Here is a 16867-nt window from a genome sequence, read left to right on the forward strand (position 1 = left end):
GTGTACCAGCCTGCTGGCCCATCAGGGGGTCTCCCCCCTCCCCTACCATACCATCCTGGGTGGGGGTCTGCTTCTCGGCCGTGATGACGATGGTGTTTTCATCCAGCAACTCACAGGTTGGGTTGGAGAAGGCCGACAGGGGCAGGGTGATCCTCTGCATCTCCCGCTCATACACACGCTGCTCATGCTGCTTCTTCAGGTCCCGACCTCTGCAGCAAACAACACATAGACAGAACAGGTTAGGTGGACTGTGGTACCAGGGGCGGAGCCAGAGGGGTATACGGGTGGCACTGGACACCACTGACATCGGATTGGCCACCCCGGGTGCCACACCAAAATGTCATTCCCTACTGGCAGTTTAATGCTGATTGACATCTCATTTCACCTCTTGTTGAAAGAAGCAATTATTTGGACGTTTTCAACTTGAGGAAGAGAGAATATTAGCGTTGGTTTCGAGATACAGAAGAAGAAGAACATACAGAAGAAGAAGAGAGAACATTTTCACAGCTCCACAAGCTCTTTTCGCGATTGTCGAAAGCATCATATTTGAAGTAAGTTTTAAGGTTTAGCATCGGGTTTAGGTTTCTTGAACAACTTTTACGAAAGTTGAGTCGCTGTGTAAGTTAACGTTAGACCTTTGGCTCCATTAACAGACAGTCAATCAGATAAGAGAGATCGGTTCCCAATTTAGCATTATGTTTACATCTGTGCTAGTAATACACGCATATACAGTGCAGTGTCGTAAGTTACAGTATACGAATGTTTAGCTAATGTGGGGTAACTAGTAGGTTACAGCTGTCAGTGTTCAGCAAGTTAACATTCAGCAATTTGAAATACATTAACTCAGATTTTCGTACTTGAACTCAAAACGAACAATTGTTATTATCAATATGTTAACGTTACTCAAAAGATTACCACAATTTGCAGATAGCCTGTTTGCTATCGTAAAGGTGTAAGAAATTCCAGCTAGCTAAGTTACTTACTGCAGAGTAGGACTAGCCATGATCTAACTAGTAACTTAGGCTGGTAGTTGATTTTAAGGTACAGTTATGATAATGAGGATTTGTATTTGAGATTGGACTAAAATGTGGGTAATTGGATGCTTAGATGTAACCATAGACTGTCTTATTTTTGCATAGGGTCAATTAAACATGAAAAGAAAGGGAGAGATAGACTTCTTTTTAAAGAAGCAGAAACAGGCAGATCAGGTGCAAACAGACCCCAGCCCTTGCATCACCACTGGACCCCAGAGCAGCTCCCTACCTGAGGCTAGTCAGAGTCAGTGTGGTCAGACTTCACAAGGACCCAGTCTACCAACACCAGGTCAGAGCATCTACCAGACAGTCTGTCACATGCCCAGTTCAGAATTTAAGTTTAGCTTCAGCTTTTAATAGATGATTTTGTCAGATTAAGCCTCACTTTAAAATGTTGGTTGTTGATTCATGTGTGTTCTTGTTTTGATGGCTGTGGCATTTTTATTTTGATTATACACTAATGGTTCTTGTGTTATTTTAATGTAATAGATGTATCAAGGGATGACACAGAGACCTCTGGCTCTGAGCAAGACAGTGAGCCAGAGCTGCCAGGAGATGTCATCGAGCCCCTCCCAACTGCATCAAGCACCAGATATGCTGTTCCAAAAGGACCCAATGGTAGGCCAGGCCTATACTTTAAACTACACATTTTAGTTAGCAGCTGTTAGTATCTAATCTTGTGGATCCCTTAATTATACATTTCCATAGAGATATGACACATTATTTAACGTGTATTTCAGACATTTCAAGATCCAGAGAAGAGGGTCCTGTACAGCCGTGTTTGACATTTCCCAGAACTCAGCATGGTACTAGGAAAAGGGCTTTCAACGGCTCCTGGTATAAAGACAATTCATGGCTTAAATATTCTGTAAGTCAAGATTCAACTTATTGTTTCACCTGTAGGCATTTTTCTCTGCCCAATACACCTGAATCTGCCTTCACATCACAGTCAGGTTTTTGTAACTGGAAAAAGGCTCTGTTTAAAGATTCTGGGTTTAAGCTCCATTCGATTGCAGAGCATCATATCAATGCTATGTATGCTTGGACAGCCACTCATCAATGTTAGATGTCATAAATGAGGACTGGAAAAAGAAAGTGGAGGAAAACTGTACTTACATTAAAACAATTGCAGATGTGCTCCTAATAACTGCCACTCAAAATATAGCACAGAGAGGTCATCGAGAGTCTAATGACTCTCACAAGAAGGGTCATTTTTTGACAATCTTAGAAGAAATAGCAAAGCATGACCCTCTCATAGAGAAAAGGATGAATGCATGTGGCAATGCTATGTACACAAGCCACCAAATCCAGAAGGAAGTTCTTGAGGGCTTAGCTGAGATGGTACAAAGTTAAATTGTACAAAGTTAAGTGTAAATGGTACAGAGTTAAGTGTAATTGCAGATGAAACCAAAGATTTAAAGAAAAAAGAACAAATGTCTTTAGTGCAATAGCTTAATTCGCTATTGCACTCCTTAACAATAATATTTTGTCCACTCTGTTCTTAACAGATTCTAGTTTTGGAAACAAAAAACTGTATTAAAATCAAATGTTTCATCGATGAGAAAATGTGCAGAATGTCAGCCAAAATTAATATCCTCCCGCTGCCGGCCACTGCGCTTCTTCTCACCACCATATTTGGTAGTGGGTGGAAACGCCAAACGGATGCTTCATATATATACATCCGATTGAAATATCTGTCTCATTGTTCTGTCTCATTGTTCTATCTGCTATCTACAAGCCTCAATGCATGAATATGCATCAGACAACTCTGATATAAAGTGTTTTTTCTCAAAGTTGCCGGGATGCCACGTGTCCTACTTATGTCAGTACACAACTTAAGCATTACGAAACTTGAAATTACGAAATTTGATCAAATAAACCTCACATGGCAAATAAGCCATTTATTGTTTTGTTGACCAAATTCGACACTCATTGGTCTCCTTGCTTGGTGGGCGAAGCAATGGAAAAATGCCATCTGCTGGACAGAAACAGATTTTCTGCTGCTCTTCCTCTCTGACAGCGGAAATGGTCATTGTCTGCCTTCAGTATTCTCACCCCAATGAAGAAACATCCTACACTATATATACAAAGGTATGTGGACACCCCTTCAAATTAGTGGATTTGACTATTTCACCCACACCCGTTGCTGACAGGTGTATAAAATCGAGCACACAACCATGCAATCTCCATGCAATCTCTCTCAGATAGGATGCCACCTTTCCAACAAGTAAGCTTCATGATATGGGTTTCCATGGCCGAGCAGCCGCACACAATCCTAAGATCACCGTGCGCAATGCCAAGCGTCGGCTGGAGTGGTGTAAAGCTCGCCACCATTGGACTCTGGAGCAGTGGATACGCGTTCTCTGGAGTGATGAACCACGCTTCACCAGCTGGCAGTCCAACGGATGAATCTGGGTTTGGGGGATGCCAGGAGAACGATACCTGCCCCAATGTATAGTGCCAACTGTAAAGTTTGGTGATGGAGGAATAATGGTCTGGGGTGGTTTTTCATGGTTCGGGCTAGGCCCATTAGTTCCAGTGATGGGAAATCTTAACGCTACAGCATACAATGACATTCTAGACAATTCTGTGCTTCCAACTTTGTGGCAACAGTTTAGGGAAGGCCCTTTCCTGTTTCCCGTGCATAAATCAAGGTCCACACAGAATTGGTTTGTGGAGATCGGTGTGGAAGAACTTGACTGGAGGCTGTTATAGTAGCAAAGGGGGGACCAACTCCATATTAATGCCCATAATTTTGGATTGAGCTGTTCGACGAGCAGGTGTCCACATACTTTTGGTCATGTAGTGCATCAGGAACAACGAAATTGAAAATGAAAAAGATAAATGGAATATTGTGACATATAACTGAAATAATATTGGAAAATGTAGCCTGTCAATTACGATGATTATGACTGCGAAAATAAAGTTATTGAAGACCAACTTTTAATAAATTACATTGTAAATGAAAGTGATATGGATTGCAGCAACGGGTGTGATAGACAATTTAAATATAATTTTAAAACAAAGCTCTTTGCATCTGTTTCTTTGGATAACGACTTCCATATAATAAGAAATTACTCTCCCTACCATATTTCAGACATTGTTTCTTCAATGAAGTAGGCTACAATATGCTACATTAGGCCTACTGGCCTAAATACTATTTCGTACAGTAGCCCTAAACGAAATTATGAAGGTTCACTATTGAGTGTTATCACATTGTTCTACACATAACTTAATTAAATAATCTCCACTATCCGCACAATATTACAATGCAATATAATTTGATTCCAAATACAACTAAATCACAATTTAGTTTCAAATGTCAAATGTGTAGCCTACAGTTCAGGAATATTTCCTGGCTTTTCCCTTCTTGATAAGAAATTACCATTAATGGATTACATACATTTGAAATGAAAAATGAATCCTACACCATGACTTTTCCATTCATAAAGATTTGTTGTGGTAAACGACGAAATTAAATACTTTATTTCAGTGTACAGAATTATTGTCAAATAGATAAACAGCACTTAGTCAGTTAAAATAGCAAAATCAAATTGTTCTGATAATACCCACCAGAGGGCGTAATTGATGTTGGTAGCAATCAGGACAAGATAACGCCGATATCCGTGTTGTGAAGTGGTAAATCGGTGGTGGATGATGGTTGCAACTGAGATCAACTGTGTGGGGGATTTTAGAGCATATTGATGGTTTAAGGAGAGATCATCTGGCTATAATCTAGTGGCCAATCTTGGTTTCTATTGGCCCATAATTTGTATATCTTGGTCAGTCCTTGCATGATAGCTCTGTCTATGAATTCGAGAGTGGTTACATTTCTCCAGGCCCATCCCCACAGAGGTGGGGGGAATCCACTTTGTTATTGTTTCAAATCCGGATTGCCCCTTTAAGGGTGAGGAATTAGAATGCAGTTCATCTTTTTGAAAATCAGTTTTATTTCAGTCACAGCAGTAAAAATCTGCCAAACATACAAATACAAGTACTAACCTCCAATGAGGAGCAACAGTACTTTGATGCATTGCAAAAGTGAAGAAAATTATATTTACAAAACACTGCACTAAAATTAAGGAACCACAATGATTGAGAAGTAACCAGTGATGCAGAATGATTTTCAACCATTTGAAAGATGAATAGTCTCATCACAAAATACCATTTGGAGTGATGCAAGGTTGCATTAGCAGAACAATAGAGCAACCATGTAAAGCAGAAAGATATTACATTTCATCCCAACAAAAGAGATTGTGCTGAAATCAATGACTCTGATGATACGTTACATTTTCTAACCAACTCTGTGGCATTACTTTCAGCATCCTATTTCAAAATGTGACAGACTACTTATTAAGCAGTTAAACCATCCTGTACATATCTTAGGTTACCTCAAAAGGTTTGGACTTATATATCCTCTTTACACTCTTTTACTTTGCTCCACTGCTTGCCCAAACATTTGGGACACATAATTCAATGGTCTAAATTCAATCTAATGTCACAGGCATCAACCCTTAACAAAAGACTGTTCTGTTCTGTCCAGGCGTCATTCAACAGGATCTGTCTGGTTCTAGCCAGACAACAGACTGAGCGGTATTCTGTTTCACGCCAGTGCTGCTGCATTTTGTCCTGAGAACAAACTGTCTCTTCGATTTTCAAAAGAGGCTTCCCTTTTCCTGTCACTCCTTAACCTGAGGAACGATACAGTCTGTCTCATGTAAAGCCAACGAATGGCTGATGTTTGTAGTTACTGTATATTGGCTTCTGTCACACAGACTTAAGATGAGTTAAACAGAAAGGTCACCAGGGGAACCATGCAATACATTCAGATGCATCATGCTAAGGCAACGCCACAGCTTCAGCGAGCGGGAGATGTTGCCTTTTCTTTTGCAGATCTGATTTAGACCTCATATGAATTTTCTCTGAAGCTAATTCATTACTCCACACATCTGTTCCAACACTGTCTTTCAGACAGAGAAACACAGATGTCTAACAGGGCTATCCTATACATCTACTGTATACTAGATGCCCTCCCATACCTGACCTAGCACAGCCAAAGGGTCAGGGGACATGAGTAGCATTGTTTTCTCTGGTAAGCCCTTAACACCCAACTGCCGCACTTCAATATGAAAAAGAAAGCAGAAAATAAGAAAAGGCTATGAATTCCCCCTTTCCAAGCAGACTCTTACTCTCTTCACCCAAAGCTCATAAAATCACCCTTCTCATTAACGTTGAATGATACACATCCCATTGCTATAGCAGGGGGTCAGCCCATGATCATGTTTTCTTGGATATCAAATGCACTATTTCTCAATGAGCATCCCTGACATTCACATTTGTACACAACCATCACCAGATTCACCGGATGGTCTCCACATGGAGTGAAATTAGTCCTCCTCCACATGTTGTGTCGTATTCTTTCCCTGTTTGTGACACGTGTGTGTGTGTTAGAAGCAGGGCAATAAGGACACAGAGTTCAGTCTTTGGAGCTCATCCCTTCTCCTTGTAGGCCTTCAAAAGGGGGGTGATTTGGGGGCAGAGGGAGGTCAGGCTAGGGGAGTGTTTTGGTCCTCTGAGGTTCAAATGTCATGGTCCATTCCCAGTCCAGTGGGGCGGTTAGTGCTCAGGCTCCTGGTGTACCAGCCTGCTGGCCCATCAGGGGGTCTCCCCCCTCCCCTACCATACCATCCTGGGTGGGGGTCTGCTTCTCGGCCGTGATGACGATGGTGTTTTCATCCAGCAACTCACAGGTTGGGTTGGAGAAGGCCGACAGGGGCAGGGTGATCCTCTGCATCTCCCGCTCATACACACGCTGCTCATGCTGCTTCTTCAGGTCCCGACCTCTGCAGCAAACAACACATAGACAGAACAGGTTAGGTGGACTGTGGTACCAGGGGCGGAGCCAGAGGGGTATACGGGTGGCACTGGACACCACTGACATCGGATTGGCCACCCCGGGTGCCACACCAAAATGTCATTCCCTACTGGCAGTTTAATGCTGATTGACATCTCATTTCACCTCTTGTTGAAAGAAGCAATTATTTGGACGTTTTCAACTTGAGGAAGAGAGAATATTAGCGTTGGTTTCGAGATACAGAAGAAGAAGAACATACAGAAGAAGAAGAGAGAACATTTTCACAGCTCCACAAGTTCTTTTCGCGATTGTCGAAAGCATCATATTTGAAGTAAGTTTTAAGGTTTAGCATCGGGTTTAGGTTTCTTGAACAACTTTTACGAAAGTTGAGTCGCTGTGTAAGTTAACGTTAGACCTTTGGCTCCATTAACAGACAGTCAATCAGATAAGAGAGATCGGTTCCCAATTTAGCATTATGTTTACATCTGTGCTAGTAATACACGCATATACAGTGCAGTGTCGTAAGTTACAGTATACGAATGTTTAGCTAATGTGGGGTAACTAGTAGGTTACAGCTGTCAGTGTTCAGCAAGTTAACATTCAGCAATTTGAAATACATTAACTCAGATTTTCGTACTTGAACTCAAAACGAACAATTGTTATTATCAATATGTTAACGTTACTCAAAAGATTACCACAATTTGCAGATAGCCTGTTTGCTATCGTAAAGGTGTAAGAAATTCCAGCTAGCTAAGTTACTTACTGCAGAGTAGGACTAGCCATGATCTAACTAGTAACTTAGGCTGGTAGTTGATTTTAAGGTACAGTTATGATAATGAGGATTTGTATTTGAGATTGGACTAAAATGTGGGTAATTGGATGCTTAGATGTAACCATAGACTGTCTTATTTTTGCATAGGGTCAATTAAACATGAAAAGAAAGGGAGAGATAGACTTCTTTTTAAAGAAGCAGAAACAGGCAGATCAGGTGCAAACAGACCCCAGCCCTTGCATCACCACTGGACCCCAGAGCAGCTCCCTACCTGAGGCTAGTCAGAGTCAGTGTGGTCAGACTTCACAAGGACCCAGTCTACCAACACCAGGTCAGAGCATCTACCAGACAGTCTGTCACATGCCCAGTTCAGAATTTAAGTTTAGCTTCAGCTTTTAATAGATGATTTTGTCAGATTAAGCCTCACTTTAAAATGTTGGTTGTTGATTCATGTGTGTTCTTGTTTTGATGGCTGTGGCATTTTTATTTTGATTATACACTAATGGTTCTTGTGTTATTTTAATGTAATAGATGTATCAAGGGATGACACAGAGACCTCTGGCTCTGAGCAAGACAGTGAGCCAGAGCTGCCAGGAGATGTCATCGAGCCCCTCCCAACTGCATCAAGCACCAGATATGCTGTTCCAAAAGGACCCAATGGTAGGCCAGGCCTATACTTTAAACTACACATTTTAGTTAGCAGCTGTTAGTATCTAATCTTGTGGATCCCTTAATTATACATTTCCATAGAGATATGACACATTATTTAACGTGTATTTCAGACATTTCAAGATCCAGAGAAGAGGGTCCTGTACAGCCGTGTTTGACATTTCCCAGAACTCAGCATGGTACTAGGAAAAGGGCTTTCAACGGCTCCTGGTATAAAGACAATTCATGGCTTAAATATTCTGTAAGTCAAGATTCAACTTATTGTTTCACCTGTAGGCATTTTTCTCTGCCCAATACACCTGAATCTGCCTTCACATCACAGTCAGGTTTTTGTAACTGGAAAAAGGCTCTGTTTAAAGATTCTGGGTTTAAGCTCCATTCGATTGCAGAGCATCATATCAATGCTATGTATGCTTGGACAGCCACTCATCAATGTTAGATGTCATAAATGAGGACTGGAAAAAGAAAGTGGAGGAAAACTGTACTTACATTAAAACAATTGCAGATGTGCTCCTAATAACTGCCACTCAAAATATAGCACAGAGAGGTCATCGAGAGTCTAATGACTCTCACAAGAAGGGTCATTTTTTGACAATCTTAGAAGAAATAGCAAAGCATGACCCTGTGTACATGGCAATGCTATGTACACAAGCCACCAAATCCAGAAGGAAGTTCTTGAGGGCTTAGCTGAGATGGTACAAAGTTAAATAATAAGAGAAGTAAAAGAAAGTGAAGTTTTTAGTGTAATTGCAGACGAAACCAAACATTTAAAGAAAAAAGAACAAATGTCTTTAGTTGTGAGGTACTATTACAACGGTGCCATCCACGAAAGCTTTCTACACTTTCAGTCAGCTAAAAGCTTAGATGTCTCACAAAAATGATAATTGATTGGCTTGATTAGGCCAATTCCCAAACTTTTCTTTGCTATTAGTTAACATAATATATATGAGCATAAATATGATACTCTAAATTTGTAATATTGATGGGCACCAAAATTATTTTTTATGTCCATTTCTGCTTGATACCAGGTATGTCAAATTGCATTTTTTTTGTAAATAAATTGTTTTGTAAATAAACTATGCAATTTATGTAATACACAAATGCTATCTTATCTCCTTGGTGCTTGAGCTTTATTTTCAAAAAATATTTTGGATGTTCAACACTTATAGACCCAGATTATATATTAATGAAAACAGAGTGATTCAAGTCTCTCCAGTATGTGAGTACAGTGTGTGTGTGTGTGTGTGTGTGTGTGTGTGTGTGTGTGTGTGTGTGTGTGTGTGTGTGTGTGTGTGTGTGTGTGTGTGTGTGTGTGTGTGTGTGTGTGTGTGTGTGTGTGTGTGTGTGAGTGTGTGAGAGAGTGAGAGAGTGAGAGAGAGAAATTGAGCAATTGAGAAATTGAGAAATTGAGCTGCAGTTCCGAGGTAGAGACACTGACTATTCATAGTATGTTAAAGAATTGTAGTGAAGTAACCCTTTATAGTGAAGTAACCCTTTTGGACCACACTATCTGCCACATTGAAGAACTCCGCGTTAAGTGAATTATCACTTCTACCTCTAATCAGTAATCATAGGATTCATTCATGCTCCTTAGCTGCCAGGTTAGGGTTACACACTCATTTTCTGTCATGGTCTATGGACCCCCTGAAGTAGCCTTGGTCACCCCATGTATAAAACTCTAGTTCCGCCACTGTGTGGTACTGATCATAGTGTTGGGGCAGATTATATACACACACGGGGTTGACAGTTGCTATTTCACATTGCAGTTTGCAGAAGTAATGTCTTTAACCTGAGGAAAACACAGCTTTAAATCAGAGGCTCATCATAGCGTGCCTCAGCAACTTACTTTGACCTGGATACCCTTTCAAAACACTTGGAGAGCCAGCTTGGGTCCTGATTTCTATTCATGACAAGAGCGAGAGGTAGTGTCCCATGCTCAGCCTCATATCACTGGATGAGGCTATTTTTAACAGTGTCCCATGCTGAGTCTCATATCATTGGATGATGGTATTTTTAACAGTGTCCATTAATCTTGTGGTAGCAGAAATGACAGGGGCGGTTCAAGGCAGTATCTGGTCTGGTACAGGGAAGGGAATGTTTTGATGGAGACTGGGGGTAGGTGGTGGCAGGCATGCTGCAGTATGAGCTAAGCCAGTCCAGGCAGGTAACTGGAGTTGTCTCAAATGGCACCCTATTCCCTATATAGGGCTCTGGTAAAAAGTAGTGCACTATGTAGGGAATTGGGTGCCATTTGGGACACAATCTGAGGGTGTTGTGAGGTCTGCTATCTGCTGAGCCCCAGCCGGCACAGGGAACATACCATACTGTTGGACGGGAGCCTCTTCCTGCCCCCTGCTTCTATGCGACACTACGCCCCACTACAGCACTGATTCTACACATTGGGTCTGCGTTATGTAAATTTAGGAATCAGCAAATCCTCCTAACCCTCGCTATTTAATTATTGTGCGGCTATCCTTCCAAATCTTGTCTCGTTGACTCGACAAGCCTGGGATTCAGAGGCTGTACCTTTTCCCTAAACCTGATATTACTGCGTGAGAAAGAAAAAGGCTAAAACTCTGTATGTACGTATGATTGGAAATTGATCTAATCAATTTAATTCAAGCTACTCTCAAAAGTACACACATATCATTGGTGGCATGGATTCACCATCAATATGTGATGATGCGTGTTTACTATACATGTAGGAGGCTAAGCAAGCATCACATTACTGATGTCACTTGTCTCTGAGGGCAGGTCTAACCCCCCCCCCGGATTCAATCTGCTGCTGCCGCTGCTTCCCCTCATTAATAAAGAGCTACTTAGAATAGATAACGATGACAGTCCCACATAATCAGATTGGACAGCCAAACTCCGAGCTTCAAGAGCATCTAGTTCAGTGCTAGAGGGTATCAGTAAGAATCCCGCCCTGTATAGCACTGGGCCCCTCTTTCTGCCTGCTGCACCACTGCAGTGGATTCTCTATCTTTCCAACCCCCCCACACCCAGGACTCCTTCACGCTCTCCACTCTTTCAGAATCAAACGTGGGTGCCTAAAATACCCAGACTGCAGGCATTCTCTTCCCCTATTTTTCCATTCCGTTTCTTGTTTTCACGTTGTTGTTGTCTTTGTGGCAGTGGGTCTCATTACATCCGAGTGACACCGCTCTACATCCTGGTAACATTCTGTGCCCACTGCCCACACATGCCCTCCCTCTCCCCACTGGCATTCCGCCAAAGAGGTTCCAAGCACTCAGAGCTGCTGCCTTCATCATGAACACAACAAGTCTAAGCTGTGCCAAGCCTGTGCAACGCTACATTCGAGTTTTGAATCACCACTACACCACTGTCTCTCTCGCGGTAGAAAGAAGCATCTGTTGCAAATCGATGAAACATTGTGTTCCTACTCTCCGGAGAGGCACCGTTTAGTCTTGTGGTGCACAGCATGTGTTCTAGTTCTTATGTCACTCACACATACCACATGATACAACCTAACAAAGTAGTAAAACATAGCTAGGGTTGTAATGTTCTGTCTCTCCAGTTGCAGCACCTAGTGTAGCATAGTGGCTGACACTGACCTCTTGTAGAAGTATCCGAAGGTGATGCCCACCCCGAGGAGGATGATAATGGACATCATGAGGATGCCAACCACATAGCCTGAAAGAGACATGACACACCGGCTCTATGGTTACCAAACTGAATTCACAAACGTTTATATACAGTATGTATTTGAAAATTTGCATATCAGTGCAGTTCACTTGCAGTGAGGCAAATAATTCTGTTATGACTATGAGAATATTTTGAATCCTTTATAACTCATTTATATGACCATTTATATCCATCTCATTGTACCAAGCCGAGCTGCATCAACCTGGCCCACTCTTTTTAGTACTGTCCCTTTAGGCTCACATGTTATGGCCCTATGGCATCCCCCCTTTCCCCTATGGCTCAGCAATGAGATCAGGACATACCAAGAGTGCCCAGGTCCTTCTTCTTCTTGGGTCCTGTGCGTACCCTCTGGATGATGCCCATGACTGGCTGGACCGCATTACCTCCTCCCTGGGCAAGCCCAGACTTGGCCGGCTCAAAGATCTCTGTCTGTGCTGTGGTGAGGGGGCCTGCCTCTGATGCTTCTGCCTCTGTAGGGGCTTCGTCTGTGGAGACAATATGATCAACATCCAGTCCCCAAACACTGACCAACCGCCATGTTAGTTTGCTTTCTGTTTTTTCCAATGTTGTATTTGGGTTTCTGTACTTGAGGACACATGATAGTAATAGTTTTAACTCTATTTCTTGTTTAATGATTCACATTTCCCAGGCCGGTCAGAAGAGGCTCTTTACGTGCTTTATTGTAGAATCAACATTGAGATCAAATAAATGAGTGAATAGAGGAGGAAACTAATTTCCACTTGGTTCCATGTAGTAAATAGCATGGTTTCTAATCACTGCCTTGTTTGACATCAATAAAGTTGACACAGAGGCTATCCTCAGATGGGCAGGAGAGCTACTGGATTAATCTAATTTGTTTACTTTGGAAGCAGTTCTATAAAGAAAATGCATAATAAAAATGACAGCCATTTCATAGCACAATGGGGTCACTACACGTGACGTGATCGCAGTCTCAGGAGAAAGGAAACTGCAGCTGCGGATGTCAACATCTGCTCTCCAAAAAAGGTGTTTACCAACTCTGCTGGAGTTAAAGAACATGAGGTCATAGCCAGCATTAGCCAATTGCCTGCTGTCTCCATGGGAAAGGTCTCATTTCCACCAATGGGTTGAGTAAGAGGTTCAGGCTTATACCTAACCTTAGGCAGCCGCCTGCCTAACAAGTTATGGCTCTTTAAAATGTAGCATCTGCAGGTTCCGTAAGGACAGGGCCCTTGTTATTGTTTGACATGCACTGTCTTCCCAGACAATGAGGTCAAAGATCAAACCCCCAGGAAACAGCCTCATAGTGGATTGACTCTTCTCTCACAGCTTTTCACATGGGAGAAGATACTTCTCCAGATATGCCTAATCAGCAGGGTTATTAAAAATAAAATGCAGCAGTTTGTGTATAAATGCATAACCATAAAAAAATAACTACAAATATCTCTTGTCTAAAAATCTTCAGCTAAAGAGCTCTAGTTTCCTTATTTTTTATATTCTTTATTTAACTAGGCAAGTCAGTTTAGAACTTGCCTCCTAGAACTTGAGAAGAAATACATTCTAGGTTCCCAAGAAAGAAACACACGCCTCCCATTAGTTTGCTTGGTTCTCAAGGCCAACTCTTAGGGGGACATTCCCATCATAACACTTCTAGAGCCTCGCACCTTAATAATAACATTCACAGGGTTAGACAAGTTCTCAGAAAAACATTTACATTTCACCTCTTTAAAGTTAGCGATTTCTCAACTACAGTGACTTTCCTTTCCAAGAACTGCTTTGAGAATACATTTAGGGAAGGGCAGAGGAAGCAGCCCCCCCTCCTCATCCAATAATGTGTTTTTACCCAGCCCTGACCTACATTTCAATGTGTGTGCATAATATATATGCCCTCCGCCAGGTATATGTTTAAGCAGCATTTTACATACATTTCCCCAATGTAGTGCATTGACTTGTGTACTGTCAGTGGAGGTATTTCTATTATACTGATTATTTCTTTGTATGACTGGGCAGCTAAATACCTTTGCAGGTGTCAATGGCACATGATTGTCTCTGTGCCTCAGCATCTGGGCCAGTCACGTAGCACCAGGGCTTCTCAGATGAGTCTGGGTTACGGCAGTAGTTATGTTCCCCAATACCTACAGAGCATGAAGAAAAGGACATCAACATCCTCACTGTTCCTCACAGGTGGAAAAACCCTCACGGTATAATTAATTAAAAGCTTGCATAATGAACACAAAGGGCATGAAATATACTGTACTACTGAAATGCATGCTCTGGCTCTGTATTTTGCCAACAATATTGAAATACATCAACCCTGACCTTACTAATATAACCCACACAGAGAGACTAGAGCCTTGAGTTATACACTCATGTCAGGAACATCTATAACCAAACAAACATTTTTACCATCACAACAAATGTGCCATTTAAACCAGGGCACTTCTAGTGAACACCACAGCAATGGTGGCAGATGAGAACTTGTCAAATCAATGAACTATCAATTTGATGGTATATTACATGTTTGATTGTGTCATGAAATGACAATGTAATTTACCCATTTGTGAATCTCTATACGCCATAACATCATAGTCCCGGGTTGTGTTGGTCCAGTTCAGACAGGTTAGTCCTGTGTAGGAGCTCTGTTGCTCCCCTCTGTACTCTACACCGTTGGATTTGATGCAGTCTGGGGACACATTGATTTATGGGAAAATGAACATGTTCAGTTGAAAACAAAGAGGAGAACTTGATAGCAAATAAAACATCAACATACTGTAAGTGCATAATCTAGAAGTAATACATTCAACAAGGAATTGCCCCGAAAGTGCTGTAATCGTACATTCATATTAATAATCAACACAAAATGTATTCTTGAATCTCCTTGTTGTAAACAAATACATTTTAGAACTTGCATTTTCTTGGACTCAATTTCTCAGGTCCTAAGCCATAATGTAACTATAAAATTCAAATTCTTAACCGATAAAGGGAGTATATTGAGTATATAACAAAAACAAATAAACATAATTATATGTAATAATAAATAGACTAGTGTGAACAAAGGCATTGCTTTTCAGTCGTCATAATAAGAGTATTGTGTTACCTTCAGCATTGGGTGTTCTGTCCGCTAAAGCCATGCTTAGCAAAACAAAGTGCAGCGAGAAAAACATTCCGTAGAGTTGACAGGATGAATAAAAATGAAAAAGTATCAGTGCACAAAATGAAATAGATGGGTTATTTAAATAAAACAATCTGTTTTATTGTGGAAGAGCCTATGCTGAATAATTCAGTCAAACTGCTCTCCTCTCTGCAGACTAGCCCTTCTTCTTGTCAAAGCAAGATCTGTTTTCTTCGTAAACAGCCTCTCTCTCGCTCTTTTGGAGAAGGAACGCCCCTTTGCACTGCAATACCGGTGGCGGCAGCTGCGGCGCGCTGCCTTTTACAATGTCCTATACTTAGAGCCAAAAGTGCTCCACCCAGAAACTCGCTCCATCCATTGGGACCAAATTGACATGCTCAGATTGCTTACTCGGCACTGAATAGTACACCTTTTAATATCATATCGTCATGAAGTTATACGATTTGAATAACTCACTGTTTCTCTTGATGTTTGAGCAGCTAAAATGTAGTTTTTATAAGTAAATAATATATGGTTCCTTTAGGATCTGTTGATTTGAATGAACTGTGTTAAATGAAAAGGTTTTTAGACGGCCTTGTTGTACTGATCACTGATCAATTGTATCATCCTTTTTTCTAATCTTCTTTTGATGGGAACATTTAGGTGATCTCCTCCTTTGGCAGCACAGAGCAAAGCCAACCCACTGCCCCACCAACTACATTATCGGCTGCAGGAGACATGGTAAAATGAATTGCAGAAAATGAAACAATGAGAAGCTCCTTAGAGTAACAGCATTGAAACACTTCTCCCTTGTTTGTTCCCCATTTAGCGTGCTGGCCCAATGGAACACATTACGGAACTCATCAATTATTTCCCCACTGCCCTACTTCGCCAGCTTTCAAAACAACACTCTGAATATAAAGACTGTCCAGAGTCGACACCGTCCCACTGTATCTCTCAAAGAGCCTCTCTGCCTTCCTGAGCTGTCCAAAGATTACCCCAAAAGACTCACACTATAAAGTATGAGTGCTGGCAATAGACTTGACTTGCAACACTTTACATATTACCTCAATTATTACCTCCAAGCCATAAGACTCCTGAACATCTAATCAAATGGCTACCCAGACTATTTGCATTGCCCCCCTCCCTTGACACTGCTGCTACTCTCTGTTATTATCTATGCATAGTCACTTTAATAACTCTACCTACATGTACATATTACCTCAATTACCTTGACTAACCGGTGCCCCCGCACATTAACTCTGTACCGGTCCCCACTGTATATAGCCTCGCTATTGCTATTTTACTGCTGCTCTTTAGTAATTTGTTAATTTTATTTGACATTTTTTACTTATCAATTTTTTCTTAACTTCTTAAAACATTGTTGGTTAAGGGCTTGTAAGTAAGCATTTCACTGTAAGGTCTACACTTGTACTCAGTGCATGTGACAAATACAATTTGATTAGATTTTTTATCCCAGCTATGCCCTTTGCTCCCTCCACACAACCTTTCTCCACCACCCACCCCCTCTCTCTCTCCACCATGTTCTCCCTCAGCCTCAGTCCCTGACAGCACAGGACATCAGAAGGCTATGGGGACTGGAGGGGGCCGATGTTAAATGCTGCCCCCTCTCCCTGTGCACCCAGCTGCCTAGCTGGGTGCTCAAAGGAGAGAGGCCCCTGTCATTGTTGCCTGACCCCAGCAGGAGAGAGCCACAGGCCACTGGCAGAGCATGACTCATTCACTCAGCAGCCGCTTTTCAAACAAATGTCACCCTGCTT

The 16867-nt window shown here is 41.7% G+C and overlaps 2 protein-coding genes across 2 annotated transcripts; one reads left to right on the plus strand and one right to left on the minus strand.

The window, feature by feature from the left end:
* Positions 1-726: 726 nt before the first annotated feature.
* LOC139576704 (uncharacterized) lies at positions 727-9351 on the plus strand. The gene is made up of 5 exons (XM_071403052.1): positions 727-1323; positions 1524-1652; positions 1775-1902; positions 8192-8320; positions 8443-9351. The coding sequence occupies exons 1-5, from the start codon at positions 1152-1154 to the stop codon at positions 8485-8487; spliced, it is 603 nt and encodes a 200-aa protein (XP_071259153.1). The 5' UTR covers positions 727-1151; the 3' UTR covers positions 8488-9351.
* LOC139576703 (phosphoinositide-3-kinase-interacting protein 1-like) lies at positions 4965-15323 on the minus strand. Its single transcript, XM_071403051.1, has 6 exons — positions 15072-15323; positions 14529-14657; positions 13993-14109; positions 12298-12480; positions 11905-11983; positions 4965-6877 (listed from the first exon to the last, which is right to left on the minus strand). The coding sequence occupies exons 1-6, from the start codon at positions 15136-15138 to the stop codon at positions 6658-6660; spliced, it is 795 nt and encodes a 264-aa protein (XP_071259152.1). The 5' UTR covers positions 15139-15323; the 3' UTR covers positions 4965-6657.
* Positions 15324-16867: the final 1544 nt, after the last annotated feature.

This window comes from Salvelinus alpinus, chromosome 5 (genome assembly GCF_045679555.1).
Source record: "Salvelinus alpinus chromosome 5, SLU_Salpinus.1, whole genome shotgun sequence".
Taxonomy (NCBI): domain Eukaryota; kingdom Metazoa; phylum Chordata; class Actinopteri; order Salmoniformes; family Salmonidae; genus Salvelinus; species Salvelinus alpinus.

Excerpts from the sequence above, each read along its gene's own strand:
- LOC139576704 (XM_071403052.1), top strand. The coding sequence starts at position 1,152 with ATGAAAAGAAAGGGAGAGATAGACTTCTTTTTAAAGAAGCAGAAACAG. Across the intron at positions 1,653-1,774 it reads TGTTCCAAAAGGACCCAATG|ACATTTCAAGATCCAGAGAA; the intron begins GTAGGCCAGGCC and ends CGTGTATTTCAG. Across the intron at positions 8,321-8,442 it reads TGTTCCAAAAGGACCCAATG|ACATTTCAAGATCCAGAGAA; the intron begins GTAGGCCAGGCC and ends CGTGTATTTCAG.
- LOC139576703 (XM_071403051.1), bottom strand. The coding sequence starts at position 15,138 with ATGTTTTTCTCGCTGCACTTTGTTTTGCTAAGCATGGCTTTAGCGGAC. Across the intron at positions 12,481-13,992 it reads TGCCATTGACACCTGCAAAG|ACGAAGCCCCTACAGAGGCA; the intron begins GTATTTAGCTGC and ends TTGTCTCCACAG. Across the intron at positions 6,878-11,904 it reads TTCGGATACTTCTACAAGAG|AGGTCGGGACCTGAAGAAGC; the intron begins GTCAGTGTCAGC and ends TGTTTGCTGCAG.